The following is a 17843-nucleotide window of genomic DNA, read 5'->3' on the forward strand; positions in this document are numbered from 1 at the left end:
TTGATCTCTGGTTCTTCTGCCTTTTCTAGATCTAGCTTGACATCTGGAAGTCTTCATTTCACATAATGGTGAAGCCTAGCTTGGGGAATTTTGAGTATTACTTTGCTAGCATGTGACATGACTGCAATTATGTGGTAGTTTGAACATTACAGAAGCAGAAGATATTAAGAAGAGGTGGCAAGAACACAGAACTGTACAAAAAAGATCTTCATGACCCCGATAATCATGATGGTGTGATCACTCACCTAGAGCCAGACATCCTGGAATGTGAAGTCAGGTGGGCCTTAGGAAGCATCACTACGAACAAAGCTAGTGGAGGTGATGGAATTCCAGTGGAGTTATTTCAAATCCTGAAAGACGATGCTGTGAAAGTGCTGCACTCAACATGCCAGCAAATTTGGAAAACTCAGCAGTGGCCACAGGACTGGAAAAGGTCAGTTTTCATTCCAATCCCAAAGAAAGGCAATGCCAAAGAATGCTCAAACTACCGCACAATTGCACTCATCTCACACGCTAGTAAAATAATACTTAAAATTCTCCAAGCCAGGCTTCAGCAATATGTGAACCGTGAACTTCCAGATGTTCAAGCTGGTGTTAGAAAAGGCAGAGGAACCAGAGATCAAATTGCCAACATCCGCTGGATCATAGAAAAAGCAAGAGAGTTCCAGAAAAACATCTATTTCTGCTTTATTGACTATGCCAAAGCCTTTGACTATGTGGATCACAATAAACTGTGGAAAATTCTGAAAGAGATGGGAATACCAGACCACCTGATCTGCCTCTTGAGAAACCTGTATGCAGGTCAGGAAGTAACAATTAGAACTGGACATGGAACAACAGACTGGTTCCAAATAGGAAAAGGAGTATGTCGAGGCTGTATATTGTCACCCTGCTTATTTAACTTATATGCAGAGTACATCATGAGAAAGGCTGGGCTGGAGGAAGCACAAGCTAGAATCAAGATTACCGGGAGAAATATCAATAACCTCAAATAGGCAGATGACACCACCCTTATGGCAGAAAGTGAAGAAGAACTAAAGAGCCTCTTGATGAAAGTGAAAGAGAAGAGTGAAAAAGTTGTCTTAAAGCTCAACACTCAGAAAACAAAGATCATGGCATCCGGTCCCATCACTTCATGGCAAATAGATGGGGAAACAGTGGCTGACTTTATTTTTCTGGGTTCCAAAATCACTGCAGATGGTGACTGCAGCCATGAAATTAAAAGATGCTTACTCCTTGGAAGGAAAGTTATGACCAACCTAGATAGCATATTCAAAAGCAGAGACATTACTTTGCCAACAAAGGTCCGTCTAGTCAAGACTATGGTTTTACCAGTGGTCACGTATGGATGTGAGAGTTGGACTATAAAGAAAGCTGAGCACCGAAGAATTGATGCTTTTGAACTGTGGTGTTGGAGAAGACTTTTGAGAGTCCCTTGGACTGCAAGGAGATCCAACCAGTCCACCCTAAAGGAGATCAGTCCTGGGTGTTCATTGGAAGGACTGATGTTGAAGCTGAAACTCCAATACTTTGGCTACCTGATGCAAAGAGCTGACTCATTGGAAAAGACCCTGATGCTGGGAAAGATTGAGGGCAAGAGGAGAAGGGGAAAACAGAGGATGAGATGGTTGTATGGCATCACCGACTCGATGGACATGGGTTTGGGTAGACTCTGGGAGTTGGTGATGGACAGGGAGGCCTGGCATGCTGTGATTCATGTGGTCACAAAGAGTTGGACACAACTGAGCGACTAACTGAACTGAACATTATTTGTTATTGCCTTTCTCTGGGATTGGAATGAAACGTGACCTTTTCCAGTCCTGTGGCCACTGCTGACTTTTCCAAATTTGCTGGCATATTGAGTGCAGCACTTTAATAGCATCATCCTTGGACTGGAATGGGTGAATTTAACTCAGATGACCATTATATCTACTACTGCGGGCAGGAATCCCTCAGAAGAAATGGAGTGGCCATCATGGTCAACAAAAGAATCCGAAATGCAGTACTTGGATGCAATCTCAATAACGACACAATGATCTCTGTTCGTTTCCAAGGCAAACCATTCAATATCACAGTAATCCAAGGCTATGCCCCAACCAGTAACGCTGAAGAAGCTGAAGTTGAACGGTTCTATGAAGACCTACAAGACCTTTTAGAACTGACACCCAAAAAAGATGTCCTTTTCATTATAGGGGATTGGAATGCAAAAGTAGGAAGTCAAGAAACACCTGGAGTAACAGGCAAATTTGGCCTTGGAATACAGAATGAAGCAGGGAAAAGACTAATAGAGTTTTGCCAAGAAAATGCACTGGTCATAACGAACACCCTCTTCCAACAACACAAGAGAAGACTCTACACATGGACATCACCAGATGGTCAACACTGAAATCAGATTGATTATATTCTTTGCAGCCAAAGATGGAGAAGCTCTATACAGTCAACAAAAACAAGACCAGGAGCTGACTGTGGCTCAGACCATGAACTCCTTATTGCCAAATTCAGACTTAAATTGAAGAAAGTAGGGAAAACCGCTAGACCATTCAGGTATGACTAAATCAAATCCCTTATGATTATACAGTGGAAGTGAGAAATAGATTTAAGGGCCTAGATCTGATAGATAGACTGCCTGATGAACTATGGAATGAGGTTCGTGACATTGTATAGGAGACAGGGATCAAGATCATCCCCATAGAAAAGAAATGCAAAAAAGCAAAATGGCTGTCTGGGGAGGCCTTACAAATAGCTGTGAAAAGAGAAGCGAAAAGCAAAGGAGAAAAGGAAAGATATAAGCATCTGAATGCACAGTTCCAAAGAATAGCAAGAAGAGATAAGAAAGCCTTCTTCAGGGATCAATGCAAAGAAATAGAGGAAAACAACAGAATGGGAAAGACTAGAGATCTCTTCAAGAAAATCAGAGATACCAAATTTCATGCAAAGATGGGCTCGATAAAGGACAGAAATGGTATGGACCTAACAGAAGCAGAAGATATTAAGAAGAGATGGCAAGAATACACAGAAGAACTGTACAAAAAAGATCTTTACGACCCAGATAATCACGATGGTGTGATCACTGACCTAGAGCCAGACATCCTGGAATGTGAAGTCAAGTGGGCCTTAGAAAGCATCACTACGAACAAAGCTAGTGGAGGTGATGGAATTCCAGTGGAGCTATTCCAAATCCTGAAAGATGATGCTGTGAAAGTGCTGTACTCAATATGCCAGCAAATTTGGAAAACTCAGCAGTGGCCACAGGACTGGAAAAGGTCAGTTTTCATTCCAATCCCAAAGAAAGGCAATGCCAAAGAATGCTCAAACTACCACACAATTGCACTCATCTCACCTGCTAGTAAAGTAATGCTCAAAATCCTCCAAGCCAGGCTTCAGCAATATGCTCAAAATTCTCCAAGCCAGGCTTCAGCAATATGTGAACCGTGAACTTCCTGATGTTCAAGCTGGTTTTAGAAAAGGCAGAAGAACCAGAGATCAAATTGCCAACATCCGCTGGATCATGGAAAAAGCAAGAGAGTTCCAGAAAAACATCTATTTCTGCTTTATTGACTATGCCAAAGCCTTTGACTGTGTGGATCACAATAAACTGTGGAAAATTCTGAAAGAGATGGGAATACCAGACCACCTGATCTGCCTCTTGAGAAATTTGTATGCAGGTCAGGAAGCAACAGTTAGAACTGGCCATGGAACAACAGACTGGTTCCAAATAGGAAAAGGAGTTCATCAAGCCTGTATATTGTCACCCTGTTTATTTAACTTACATGCAGAGTACATCATGAGAAACACTGGACTGGAAGAAGCACAAGCTGGAATCAAGATTGCCGGGAGAAATATCAATAACCTCAGATATGCAGATGACACCACCCTTATGGCAGAAAGTGAAGAGAAACTCAAAGCCTCTTGATGAAAGTGAAAGTGGAGAGTGAAGAAGTTGGCTTAAAGCTCAACATCCAGAAAACGAAGATCATGGCATCCGGTCCCACCACTTCATGGCAAATAGATGGGGAAACAGTGGAAACAGTGTCAAAGTTTATTTTTCTGGGCTCCAAAATCACTACAGATGGTGACTGCAGCCATGAACTTAAAAGATGCTTACTCCTTGGAAGGAAAGTTATGACCAACCTAGATAGCATATTCAAAAGCAGAGACCTTACTTTGCCAACAAAGGTTCGTCTAGTCAAGGCTGTGGTTTTTCCTGTGGTCATGTATGGATGTGAGAGTTGGACTGTGAAGAAGGCTGAGCGCCAAAAAGTTGATGCTTTTGAACTCTGGTGTTGGAGAAGACGCTTGAGAGTCCCTTGGACTGCAAGGAGATCCAACCAGTCCATTCTGAAGGAGATCAGCCCTGGGATTTCTTTGGACGGAATGATGCTAAAGTTGAAACTCCAGTACTTTGGCCACCTCATGTGAAGAGTTGACTCATTGGAAAAGACTCTGATGCTGGGAGGGATTGGACACAGGAGGAGAAGGGGACGACAGAGGATGAGATGGCTGGATGGCATCACTGACTCGATGGACGTGAGTCTCAGTGAACTCCGGGAGTTTGTGATGGACAGGGAGGCCTGGCGTGCTGCGATTCATGGGGTCGCAAAGAGTCGGACATGACTGAGCGACTGATCTGATCTGATCTGATCATAGGATTTCAAATAGCTTAGCTGGAATTCCATCACCTCCACTAGCTTTGTTTGTAGTTATGCTTCCTATGACCCACTTGATTTCACACTCCAGGATGTCTGCCTCTAGGTGAGTGACCACACCATCTTGGTTATCCAGGTCATAAGATCTTTTTGGTATAGTTCTGCTGTGTATTCTTGCCACCTCTTCTTAATCTCCTCTGCTTCTGTTAGATCCTTGCCATTTCTGTCCTTTATTGTGCTCATCTTTGCATGAAATGTTCCCTTGGTATCTCCAATTTTCTTGAAGAGATCTCTAGTCTTCCCCATTATATTGTCTTCCTCTATTTCTTTGCATTGTTCACTTAAGAAGGCTTTCTTATCTTTCCTTGCTATTCTCTGGAACTCTGCATTCAGTTGGGTATATATTTCCCTTTCTCCTTTGCCTTTTGTTTCTGTTCTTTTCTCAGCTATGTGTAAAGTCTCCTCAGACAACCACTTTGCCGCCTTGCATTTCTTTTTCTTTGGGATGGTTTTGGTCACTTGCCTCCTGTACAATGTTATGAACTTCCATTCATAGTTCTTCAGGCATTCTGTCTATCAGATCTAATCCCTTGAATCTATTCATCACCCCCACTGTATAATCATAAGGGATTTGATTTAGGTCATACCTGAATGGCCAGTGGTTTTCCATACTTTCTTCAGTTTAAGCCTGAATTTTGCAATAAGGAGCTGATGATCTGAGCCACAGTCAGCTCCCAGTCTTGTTTTTGCTGACTGTGTAGAGCTTCTCCATCTTTGGCTGCAAAGAATATAATCAGTCTCATTTCAGTGTTGATCACCTGGTGATGTCTGTGTGTAGAGTCATCTCCTGTGTTGTTGGAAGAGGGTGTTTGCTATGACCAGTGTGTTCTCTTGGCAAAACTCGATTAGCCTTTGCCCTGCTTGATTTTATACTCCAAGGCCAAACTTGCCTTTACTCCAGGTATCTCTTGACTCCCTACTTTTGCATTCCAGTCCCCTATGATGAAAAGGTCATCTTTTTTGGTGTTGGTTCTAGAAGGTCTTGTGGGTCTTCACAGAACCATTTGAATTCAGCTTCTGCAGCATTGCTGATTGGGGCATAGATTGAAGAGTAGCATAAAGGAATTTTTTCTGTATCTTGATTATGGTGGTGGTCACAGAAATCTCTGTGTTAAAATTCACAGAACAGCACATCAAATGGGAAAAACGATAATCTTTGCCATAGAATAACTTTAAAAACATAAAGTAAGCTGGGTTTGAATCCAGGCACTGCTCCTTTTTAGCTATTTGACTGAGGGTGAATTATTGAATTTCCTTAAGTCATGGTTTCCTCATTTCAGAATGCAAAGCTCCTCATATCGCTGATGTGGAGATTACCGAGGGCCATAAGTAGGAAAGGGTCAGATGCAGAGGAGGCACGTGCTAACATTCACTGCCTTTCCTTCCTTTCTCAGGGGTGGGGCATCTGGTCCTGTGTTGGGGTTCAGAGGTGTTTCATGGGCCTTGATTTCCCTGAGCAACTCGAGTTGAGTTTGAAAAGAGCAAGATAGGGCCATTCCAACCATAGTAAATAAAAATTTAAAAGAGAAAAGCTTTTGCAGGGTAAATATCTGTTATTTCTGGGATGTATTTTCAGATGAAATGCCAATTTTCAAGTATCTACCCAGGCTTACATAGGTCTTTACAGATGAGTGAAGGAAAAACCACCCACTTCTTAAACCTTTGTGCTTTGTCATTAGAGTCCAGCCTTCCTCATTACAGATGACACCTAATAGTGTGGGCCATGCCAACTGAGGGCAGGGAGGAGAATGCACGTTTGCTCATAATGACGTAGACGGAGCCAGCTGAAGGCCTGGTCCTGCTGCTCTGAAATCTAGAAACATGGCCCTTTGGTGGGGCCTCACGCTACTGGTGGTTCTTTGACTCATGCAGTTCTATATTTAAATGTATAAATGTGAGAAACCAGGGTATTTAATTAAACTTAGACTAAGGAAAGAACTACAGACTCACAGAAAGTATAAATGTGTGTAAGTGTACATTTGTGCGAGTGTGTGTGCATAGCTGTCTGGGTATTTTAAGGGGATACTAGATGGCTAAGGTGTCTGGGACCTCTACATCCTCCAATTTGATGAGTACTGCAGGACGGTTTCTCCCCAGCCAAACTGTCTAGCATGCAGGGAAGGGCGTATGCTTCCCTTTACATGTTTTAAATTCATGCTCCATGCTAATATCTCTGCTCCGACTGGATGCATCTATGCTTAGGACATGTGGGGGGAAATTAGTGTGGGATGGGCTTGAGTGGCAAAACTCGAATAAGCCCAGGAGAATATATCCCTGGGGAGATCTGTTACAGTCTCTTTATCACTGATCTCAAAGATGAAGGGCCCAACATCTAAGGAAACAATGCGAAGCCTTTATGGTAATTAGGTTATTGTTAAAACAATTTCACTGCCTCCACCTGTCTCCTCCAAGAGAAGAGTATGTTTCTCAGCCCCACTGACGTTGGGCCACATGACCTGCTTCGACCAATGGGATGTTATAAGACATGATGCAGGCAGAGTGTTGAAATGCATTTGTGACTACACAGCTCTCCTACACTTCTGCCATCACAGCAAGTCTGTGTCCCTTCTGGCCCACTTATCCAGGCAGATGAGAGTTACGTGGCACAGACCCATACTCGACCTGTGGTTTCTGCCTTGATCCTGACTACCAGCTCAGCCACAGTAATGCGGGTTATCAATGTTTTAAACCATTGAAATTTGGACTGGATTGTCACATCGCATTATTGTGACTCCTACAGCCGTATGTCAGCCTAAGTAAAACATAATCCGCTGGGTGGACAGAGGATCTTTATGCCAAACCTCATCCTCCTTTTTATTAGGCAGCCCTTTGCCATGCAACTGGCAGTCAGCCCAGGATGCTTAATTTTCATCTTTCTCCTAAAGATGCTGTGGTCCCATGTCAGCATCCACAGCTTTCCTCTTCCTCACCTACAACCTCTGCATTGTCTGAGATGCCCAGTGATCTCCAGTCTTGCTGTGACAGGATAGTTATGATGCAAGTTATGAACAGTTCTTTTCAGAGGGTCTCTTATACAGATGAACTCAGGGAATTCCTTCAATCAAAATCACACTCTTGCCAACTCCCTCCAGAATGGAACCATAAGTAACAAAATCTCTGCCATCACAATATTCAACATGTCATTTTATTTCTCCAGAAATAATTTCAGGCAAACCTAGATTTTAGGAAAGCAATACTTTTCTCAAAGATAGGAGTGGTATAATTATTTAGATGACAATGAATGACAGAAAGAGACTCATTAAAACTTTCATTATTACCTAAGGTTTCAGGCACTAAAATTATCCTTCTCACAGGCCAAGTTGAGCTCCTTGGCTGCTGGTAAGACATGCAAATAACTGAGACATCTTTATTCTATAAAAATGTCATTTCCAGTCATGTGCCTGGCACACGGTGGACATTCCACAAATGTTCACTGAACTGAATGTACAGCTTGCCTTTTCCAGGAAAAAGGAGCCTCCTGAGCAGCATAAAGAAACCCAAGTGTCTTCCTTCCTTCCATGATTCTACCCCAGTGTCCAACCACAGTCACCTCCCATCTCAGTGGTATGTTCAGAAACACTTACAACCGACCAGAGTTGTGTGGATTAGTCATGAATACTAATCACTAAAGAGTTCCAGCTTTCTACCTTCTGAGCACAGGGAAGGCTTGCACTTTCTGGCCCCTGGTGGTTGGATGGGGCAGGGGGTCAAAGAGGTTGTGACCAGAAGTGATGTGTCCTACCATATACACAAGCAAATAAAAAATGTCAGGTCCTGATACAGTCTATGAAGAAGATAAAATAGACACAGATCAGGTTTTGCCAACTATGACCTGTGGGCCAAATCCAGCCTGCAGTCTCTTTTTGTATGGTCTGTGAGCTAAGAATTCCTTCCTGTAATTTTAAATGATTGCAACAAATGAGAAGACTATTTCGTGATGCATGGAAATGATACACAATTCAAATTTCAGTGTCTGTGGAGTTTTACTGGAACACAGCCACACTCTAGGTGATTGTTGTTGTCCAGTCACTAAGTCACGTCTGACTCTTTGCGACCCCACGGATGCAGCACACCAGGCTTCCCTTCCCATCTCCTGGAGCTTGTTCAAACTCATGTCCATTTGAGTTGGTGAGGCCATCCAACCATCTCATCCTTTCTATGTGATATGCCCAGGCTATTTCTCCAACCTCAGAAGCTGCGGTTCTGGCCTCCACTCTCTCTACTCCAGCCACACTGGCCCCTGGCTGATACCTAAACACACAAGACCACGCTCTTCCCTCATCACAACCACTGCCCCCCCACTTCCTCCAGAGGTCTACACAATTGAAAAGAAATCAGAGAAGTCTCCCGCGACCCATCCCTCTGTGTCTGTCCCCTTCTTGATTTTCTTCATGGCACTCTTCACCCCTGACATGTTCCAGGTTTGCATGTTGCCTGCCTCCACCTGCCACACTTGGAATATAAGTTCCATGAGAGCTGAAACACTGCCTTATTTCCTGCTGCATTCGACATAGTAGATGCTCAATAAATAAACAAATGAACTGTCAAATATTGGAAAGTTCTAAGGAGACGCAAGGAGAGCCTTTGGGAATAGAACATCACCACCTGTCAAGACGTTTAGGATGCAGGGGGCCCTCAGAGTATCTTTGCTTTATAACATCTTAGTATCTTGGTAGAAACTATTAGTTTCTACCAGAAACTAATTAGTACCAGAACTAGTGGTAAGAGAGGGAGGAAAAAAGGACTTCTCATCATAAAAGCAACCAAAGAACAAATGTCTCATCTCACCTCATCTCAATCATATTCCCAACTGTGGATAGTTTCCCACCATGTCTACTAATCTCAAGTGGTAGGAAAGAGCTGAGCTTAGAAATGTGCCCGGAAGCAATGTTACTGTCACCTGTGTCCCTCTTTCTCGAGTGCCTCTGGGCCACTGTGGTTACATAAATGTGCCTGGGAGTTCCAGAGCACCCTACATTACACTCTACAAGGAAGCACGCACGTGTCCAAATACTACATTTTCATTCTACAAACTGTCTTTATAAGCTTGTCCCAAGAGCGGTTCCTTAATCAAATTCGCTCAACACGCAGCTTTCATGTGATTTTTTTTCTAGAGTTTTTAAGGGTCTATACTAAACGTTAATCCACAAGTCCAAATCAGATTTTTTATTTTTTTTATTTTTTATTATTTTTATTTTTTAACTTTACAATATTGTATTGGTTTTGCCATATATCAACATGAATCTGCCACAGGTATACACTTGTTCCCCATCCTGAACCCTCCTCCCTCCCCATACCATCCCTCTGGTCATGCCAGTGCACCAGCCCCAAGCATCCAGTATCGTGCATCAAACCTGGACTGGGGACTCGTTTCATATATGATATTATACATGTTTCAATGCCATTCTCCCAAATCATCCCACCCTCTCCCTCTCCCACAGAGTCCAATCAGATTTTTTAAAATAAAAACCTAAGTCATACATGGAAGTACTATATTCACGCTGCAGGATACAGGGGGTTCTACTATATCCTGAATAGCAATAACAGGCTCAAGTGCTATAAAGTTTTCCCCACCAGTTAAAAGTGACTGACTAGGAGAGAAGACCTCTGTGTACAGAAGCATGTAATTCAATACATTTACCTATATGGTCATAAATGAAGAAGAAATTAATGGAAAATATTTCAAATGTCCTTTGTGCCAAGGACTATGCCTGAGAGGAAACCGGACATGAGCTCACCAGGCCACCTGACTAGCAGCAAAGTCAAGGAACTTCCTTGCGCATGACCTACGGAGGCCAGTGAGGGCCAGTCTGCTTCCTGGAGTTAAATATGGAAGGTGCACCTCAGTCTTTGTTATTCAGTTACCTCTAGAGATGATTTCAGGGGAAGACAAGTGACACAAGGTTATAAATTTGCAAGCCATGTGGCTTCTCATGGAAGTTAGAGGTGCCCTACATTCCTGTGGGTCTTGGACTTGTTCCCGTCTTAGGCAGAGTCTGAATGACTCTACCACTCAACAATATTCTCCTGCCAGTGAGGTTATGAAAGAGGGGGCTGGAAGGTAGCACAGGGGAGAAGGAAACCAATTTTATCAGAAAAGAGTTAGCCAAACCTACCAGGACCCGGAATGAACCCTTTGTCACTTCTATTGGAATGTCTGCCTCAGTGACTTGAAAAGATTTATGGCAGATGGCTTCCCTTAGTGACTTAAGGGGGTGCCAAGACTCCTGGTGACAAGAAATGCTTATCAAATATACTAGAAATAGTACTGGCCAGAAGATGGATGCAAATGACAGGACAGTGAGGTTACAGATATTTATTAATCAAAAGCCCAGAGTATACAATACTGTACCCAAAGTTATCATATACAGATATGAGACCAGGTGGATGGAGGGTCCTAGAGCTGTTCACTGCACGCCCTATGCAACTGTACATGACTACCCCAACATATATAAAAGCTGGAGACAACAGACAGAAATAAATCCCATATCTAGATGGTTACTCTGATTATACTGGTTAGTCAGAAAGAAGGATTGGGTTAACCTTATTTCTAGAAGAAAACATATTCTGCTCAGATTGAAAAACTTATCAGCTGAACAGTAGATTTGAGTTGAGACTTTGCAGCAGATTTTTCTCAGTTCACAAATTCCAGGCAGTGCTGACCCCAAGCAGCTAAGTACAAGTGGCAAGACTCATGAAATCAGGAGGCCTTACACTCAAATGGCAGTGAGCATAACTGTCGGGGATACTGGCAGCCGTTTGCACAGTTACTGCAGGAAAAAGAATATTCACAGACTCGTATAACTGTACTACAGGCACTGCTGGTCTAAGCTGAAAAAACAGCAGAATGTTCAAGGCTAGAAAGTGAAGACTGGGTGAAGGGCAACCTTTCAGAAAAAGAGGTAGTCGGAAGAGAGGAAGGTTAGAGATCACACTCAGGGACTGGCCACCAAGGAGGACCCTGGACACATCTTATAATAAATGAAATAGTTTTATCTCAACAAGCACAAAATACATTCATATTCCAGTGTCCAAACCATTACTACCCTGAATATGCTTTTGTGGTAAATTTTGATTTAAACAAGAACATTAAGAAACATATTTCTTCTTGGATTTTTCTCTTAAGAGAAAATTATGGGGGGAAAGAAAAAGTATAACAACCAGTACAATGTACCTCCTGAGCCTTCACCACCCACTCACATCTGTGCCCAGACTTCTGTGTAACTGTATGCACGTCTTTTCTTCACATCAGAAAGATTTAATTGAGCTAGGTGTTGGGTGGATCAAAGCTCACTATACAGAGCTTCCCTTTTTGAAGGCAATCTGGATATATATGAAAAAAAATTGCTAATGGTATCACTAAGCATATAACACTGCATGTTCCCTGTGTAAAGACGTATTTTCTATCACATTCAAATTCAACTGCTTTCTTCCAGTGCCCTATTAAATAAACTGTTTAATACAATTAATAAAACTTCTGGCAGTAAATCTGAAACTTTTTTTGGCCATGTCACATGGCTTGTGGGATCTTAGTTCCCTGACCAGGAATTGAACTTGGGCCCTTGGCGGTGACAGCACTGAGTCCTAACCACTGGGCCACCAGGAAAGTCCCTGATACATTTAAAACCTCACTGTGCCCAGGACAACTGAAGAATTGTGTCTTTGCTGTTTAAAAGAGCTGAACAACCTAAAGGATGTGACTTCTTTCCAACTATTCAGTCTCCTCTTATACCGAGGCAACTGAAGTTTCAAAGTAAAAAGAAAATATTTTAAAACCCCATGTGGGGCCTGGAGGTGGTTAGGAACCTCCATAAACCAAACACACCTAAAGGATTCCTGAGTTTTGTGGACTTAAAAACAGCTGAACAGCCTGAAAAGCCTTACTTGCTTCAAACAAGTCTCATTTTACCTCCTGTCCCTGAGGCTCAAAATGGGATTCCAGTTTACCTGCAATCTGCCACTGAGATCCCAACTCCAGGCTGGTGGCGCTGAAGTGGAGCTGAACGACTGTGATCCCTCTTGTGTCCGTTTGGAATTTGGAAAGTTGGAAAGGTGTTGCTTGCTGGCAAGGTGGCTCTCTACCTCTAACACAGAGGTCAATCTTCCCAGAAATACAGTGTATCTCTTTCTCTACTGTATGTACATCTGTGCTTTATACATAAAAGTAAGACGTTTTTGTCCCCAAGGACAATTTTCCCCTGTTGGGGGCGATATCACCCTGAAAATGCATGTCCTAACAGCTACAAAAACTCAAGTCCACGTTGATTGTTCATGGCCAGAGATTCTTAAATCAATAATGATTTAGCACCACTTTGGTCAAAGCAATTATATCTTAGCCATTTTCAAAATCAAAAGCTGAGAACAACAATATAAACTGTGAAATGCATAAAACTGGGTGAACTCATGCTCAGTCAGTCACATCCCAGTTAATTTTTTTGTATTACTCTCAATTCATTGGGTGCTATTTGATGCTTGCTGATAGAATCCAATATTCGATTATGGCTGAGTTTTACACACATTTCAAAAAGCAAAGGACTAAAACGACGTCCACAAAAAGATTTTTCTACACGGTAGAAAGGGTAATTTGGAAAACCAGAGAGAAAATGTCTGCAGAAAGCACAGCAGTTTTTGATTTACAGAAGAAGTTAACTAACTAAACTAACTAAAAAAAGGAATGTTTGCTGTTCACAGATGACCTGAAAATAAACAGCCCACAAAGTTTTCTGTGTCATAAAAACAAATCAATGCTTTCTTAGAAAAATCACTGTGGTACAGTAGAAATTAATGCAACATTGTAAATAACTATACTCCAATAAAAAAAATTACTGTGCCATCTGCATATACAGTTAAGGGGAAACTTTCCTATCTGAAAAGATTCCAGAATGTCCATTCATGTCCTATTATATCTCCAAAAGCCTCCTACCCTAAGCATTTTTAAAAACTCATGGCAAGAATCTGAATAAGCTTAAGAAACAGAATACTCATTAACAAGTACAGGACATATCCTACCCACTATTAGCAGTGTTCTGCATTTTTCTATTATCTCAGAAATAGTGGGGGCAAAGAAAGCATCCTCTGCATAAGCCAACTTAGACATCTGCATCGCATGAGAAATTGAGCTCACCTACCTTCACTGGTCCACGTTCATAACTGGAGCCCTGCACCAACTGCAGAGAAGACATCATGAAAATATTCACCACTGCCCACTGTCTGTACATTCTGAATATTCTGTATTCAGTATCCACTGATCACCAAGCAGTTGACATCAGGCAGCTAGAGCAAACTGGTTCAAAAGGCATTCTCCAGAAGGAAAGTTCGAAACCCCAAGAGTTCACAGGGAAAAACAAGTAATCAGTTGTGATCAAAATCAATTAGTCAAGGTGCGTTTCTGTGCAATCTTATGGAAGGGGGAGAGAGATGAAAAAAATTGTAAATGTTCTCATGCTCCAAAAATAATCAGGAAGTGGACATGTCTTCTACTTGAAGTGAGAAAGCACTCTAAATCCATTTCATGTCCAGCAAATTAAAAAAATCAAAAAGCTTTCCACCCTATGCCCAGGTTCAAGTTGTTTTATAAGGAGGTGGTGCGGCCACCTATGGTTGCAGCTACAGAAGGCTGGGACCCAATTGTGGATTCAAACTTTTTTCACAACCCTCATGGAAGCGTGCAGGAGCATGTGTCTTAAATCTGACACAGATTTTGGCAGAAAAAGCAGGGAAGTCTTGGCCGTAATCCTGTCGTGTCCCTACCAATAGCGGGGCAGTTTTGAAAACTGACTGAAGCGCTCAGAACTGCTGTTACTTTAATGCAGATAACCTGTAACATGAAACCAACCCCAGCACATAGGCATGCAAACTGCATTGCTCAGAAAGAGACCTCAGATGCGCACACACCTATATCAGTGAGACACACAGAAAGTAATCAAATATGCTTTAAAAAACACACAGGCACAAAGATGACAAAATAGGCACACATCTGTGGAAAGGTAAACATATACAAAAATTTTTTAACAGAAGCTTAGTAATTTAGGTTGAAATGAACACCACTGATTTTTAGACAAGCAACAATTAGGTTTATTTGCTTGGGCCAGGAAATATCTTACACACAGTGCTATATTTAAAAAAAAAAAACATGTTATCACTTGAGTGTGGAATTCTTTACAAACACTGGCGAAGTCAGCCTTGGAAACTGCATACACTAAATGGGTGGATGTCACAAAGGGCAACATTCTAGAAGGCAGTCAGAGCTGCCCTTACGCTTGTCACTAGTTTCCGATCTTTGATTTCCAGGTTTTGGCTCTTTCAAAGCCATTTTTCGCATTTCTGAAATCAAGAATGGCCTGAGAAATCTCTTCATCTGTGTTCATCACAAACGGACCTAGAGCAGAAAAGAGACGTTCAGAAAGTTCCAGGGGATGAGAACATTTTTTTCTACTGTGAAAATGGTACGTGCTTCTGTACTTCTTAATTTGAAACAAACTCAGGCATATCTGAACAAGGTTATTTTCACAGCACCCGATCCCTGAGGACTGTAGGACAAGTTTCTTGACTAGGATTGTTTATGATTATAATGAACAAACTTCAGATAAACAAATGCAATTATAGCTCACTCATCCACTCCAGGCTGTCATCAGCAATGACAATGTTTTTATTTGCAACATTCTCAGGTTTGGTTCTATTGTAACTATTTTTGTAGTTGTTACTTCTCTTTATCCTCTTTATCTTTTTTATGGAAGTATACTGGACACACAACATTATATTAGTTTCAGGCATACAGCATAATGATTTGATATTTGTATATATTGGGAAATGATTGCTATGTTAGGTTACTTAACATCTGTCACCATCCATAGTTACAGAATTTTTTTTTCTTGTGAAGAGAACTTTTAAGATTTATTGTTGTCAGTTGTATAGAATTGAATTGACTGATAACAAGAACTGAACTGATTTTTAAAAATTGGCAAATCTCGTCACAGTGTTGGTATCTGCACAGTATATGAGGCCGTGTCCTTATGTGAGGGGTCCAAGTCGTTTCTTAAAATTAGTAGCACCTGACAGACACTAAATTACAAAATTTTCAAGTCAAGAAGACATCACATTTTGGATTCTCCAGGGGTCAGTACACTTAGGCCAGATAGTATATATTTTAGATTTTGTGGGTCAAACCATGTCTGTTTCAACCACTCAACTCTTCTGTTGAAGCACAAAAGCAGTCATAGACAATATACAAGTGACTAGGGATGGCGTGTTCCAATAAAACTTTATCTACAAAAACATGTAGTGGACAGATTTGGCCCATGGGTCACAATTTGTCTAATTCCTAGGTTTGAACTTGGCTTTTGTTAAAGGTGTAGAAGTCCTCTTCTCATCAACCAAGAGGCAAAATGTCTGTCTCTTTCCCTCTCTTCACATACTGTAGGAGCAAAAGGGTATTGTCTTAGACTGTGTCACCTCCAACATCTGTTGGATAAACAGGGCCAGCTCTTATATGGCATTGGCAGTGTCTTGAAAGCAGTTGACAGATTTGTCCATTCAGTATATCTCTTGCCCTAGCATGCAGACGTTTCATCAGGAGCCTTTTACAAAGTGCTTCGTCTAAGAGGCTTTTCTCTGAGAGACCCAGATTAAAACATAACTTAGTACTTAGAATGAATAACACAGTCAAACTTCTTAATTACTGTTAGCATATCAGCACAGATTTTGGATTCACTTTGGTTTAGCACTTGAGAAGGAAGATTCAATATCACATGCCTTGATGATATTGAGGCCTTTTGAAAGACTGCAAGGTACAGGATGGCAAGAGAAAGGGAAAACAGGTAGCAGGCATCTAAATTCATTCATTTAATGACTTATCCATCTAGCATTTATTGTGCACTTATATATAGGGCTTCCCTGGTGGCTCAGAGGTTAAAGCGTCTGCCTGCAATGCGGGAGACCTGGGTTCGATCCCTGGGTCGGGAAGATCCCCTGGAGAAGGAAATGGCAACCCACTCCAGTATTCTTGCCTGGAGAATCCCATGGACAGAGGAGCCTGGTGGGCTATAGTCCACGGGATCGCAAAGAGTCGGACACGACTGAGTGACTTCACTTTCACTTTCACTTATTGAATAATGAACATGGTGCTGGGAGCTAGAGACATAAAGCTGAATGACAGACGCTCTCCCCTCAAGGACCTCAAATCTATCACACAGACAGATATGAAAACAAATTATTACAAAACAATGTGACAAACAGAATGACAAAAGTATGGAAAATTCAAAGAATTAACACAGAAAGGGGAGGAGGAGGAGCCCAGGACAGAATTGATAAACACGGTGATGTCCAAACAGGCAGACATGGGGCAGAGGCATTTTCAGGACTAGCATGCGGGAGGCAGTGACAATGGAGCACAGTGCTGGAAGGAAGGCTCGAAGAGGGAAACAAAGGGGTCAGCATCTGATAAGGAGGAAGAGGCCAGACCACTCTGGGTTTTGAACTCGATCTCTCGGAAGACGTTTGGACATAATTCCACAGGTGATCGGGAATCATCGAAGAGTTAAGTAGACAGCACTGTGATCTGATGTGCAGTTCGGAGAAGACACCTTTGGCATCAGGGTAGAGAAGATGTCTGGCTTGGGAGGCTGAGTTGATGGTGGAATTGTTTAAGGATATCTGAGACACGAGACACAGGAAGCTGTGGGTAGGGCAAGGAGCTCAGTTCTGGATATTCTGGCATGAAGGCACTGGAGACAGTCAGATAGCTTCCTGGCAGAGGTGCTCAGTACATTGTTGGAAACAGGGTTCTGGGGCTCACAAGAGAAAGTTCATCTGGAGATGTGGACTATACCAGGTAGGAAAAATGAGAGAGCCCACATATGCAAAATAAATAATAAATTCTAGAGGGCATCCTGGAAAAATCAACTTTTAAAGGATACAGAAAAGAAAGGGAAATGGAACTCAGAAAATGAGAGCAGGTACTGGGCCAAGGAGTGACTTTCTGCACATCACAGTTTTGCTAGAGATGGGACTTGTGAAGCGCCTCTCTCCTCCCCCAATTCCTTTTCTGTACAAACAGTATACTTCTGGGCTTCCATTTTGACATTTCTCTGGGGTATTCTGCTGTGCTTCTCAAATCATAATGTGCATGTGAATCACCTG

General features: G+C 42.0%; 2 protein-coding genes across 5 annotated transcripts in view; both read right to left on the reverse strand.

Annotated features, from left to right (window-relative positions):
* The window catches only part of VEGFD (vascular endothelial growth factor D), a 48696-nt gene extending 34330 nt beyond the window's left edge, over nt 1–14366 (reverse strand). For both annotated transcript variants that reach the window (XM_055565472.1, XM_055565471.1), the window contains exon 1: nt 13835–14366. In XM_055565472.1, coding sequence (XP_055421447.1) covers nt 13835–13924 — 90 coding nt within the window. In that variant the 5' untranslated portion in view covers nt 13925–14366. The remainder of the gene's footprint in view (nt 1–13834) is intronic.
* Nucleotides 14367–14753: 387 nt separating this feature from the next.
* Nucleotides 14754–17843, reverse strand: part of PIR (pirin) — a 97763-nt gene continuing 94673 nt past the window's right edge. For all 3 annotated transcript variants that reach the window (XM_055563174.1, XM_055563173.1, XM_055563175.1), the window contains exon 10: nt 14754–15084. In XM_055563174.1, coding sequence (XP_055419149.1) covers nt 14972–15084 — 113 coding nt within the window. In that variant the 3' untranslated portion in view covers nt 14754–14971. The remainder of the gene's footprint in view (nt 15085–17843) is intronic.

Source organism: Bubalus kerabau, chromosome X, assembly GCF_029407905.1.
Source record: "Bubalus kerabau isolate K-KA32 ecotype Philippines breed swamp buffalo chromosome X, PCC_UOA_SB_1v2, whole genome shotgun sequence".
Classification (NCBI taxonomy): Eukaryota; Metazoa; Chordata; class Mammalia; order Artiodactyla; family Bovidae; genus Bubalus; species Bubalus kerabau.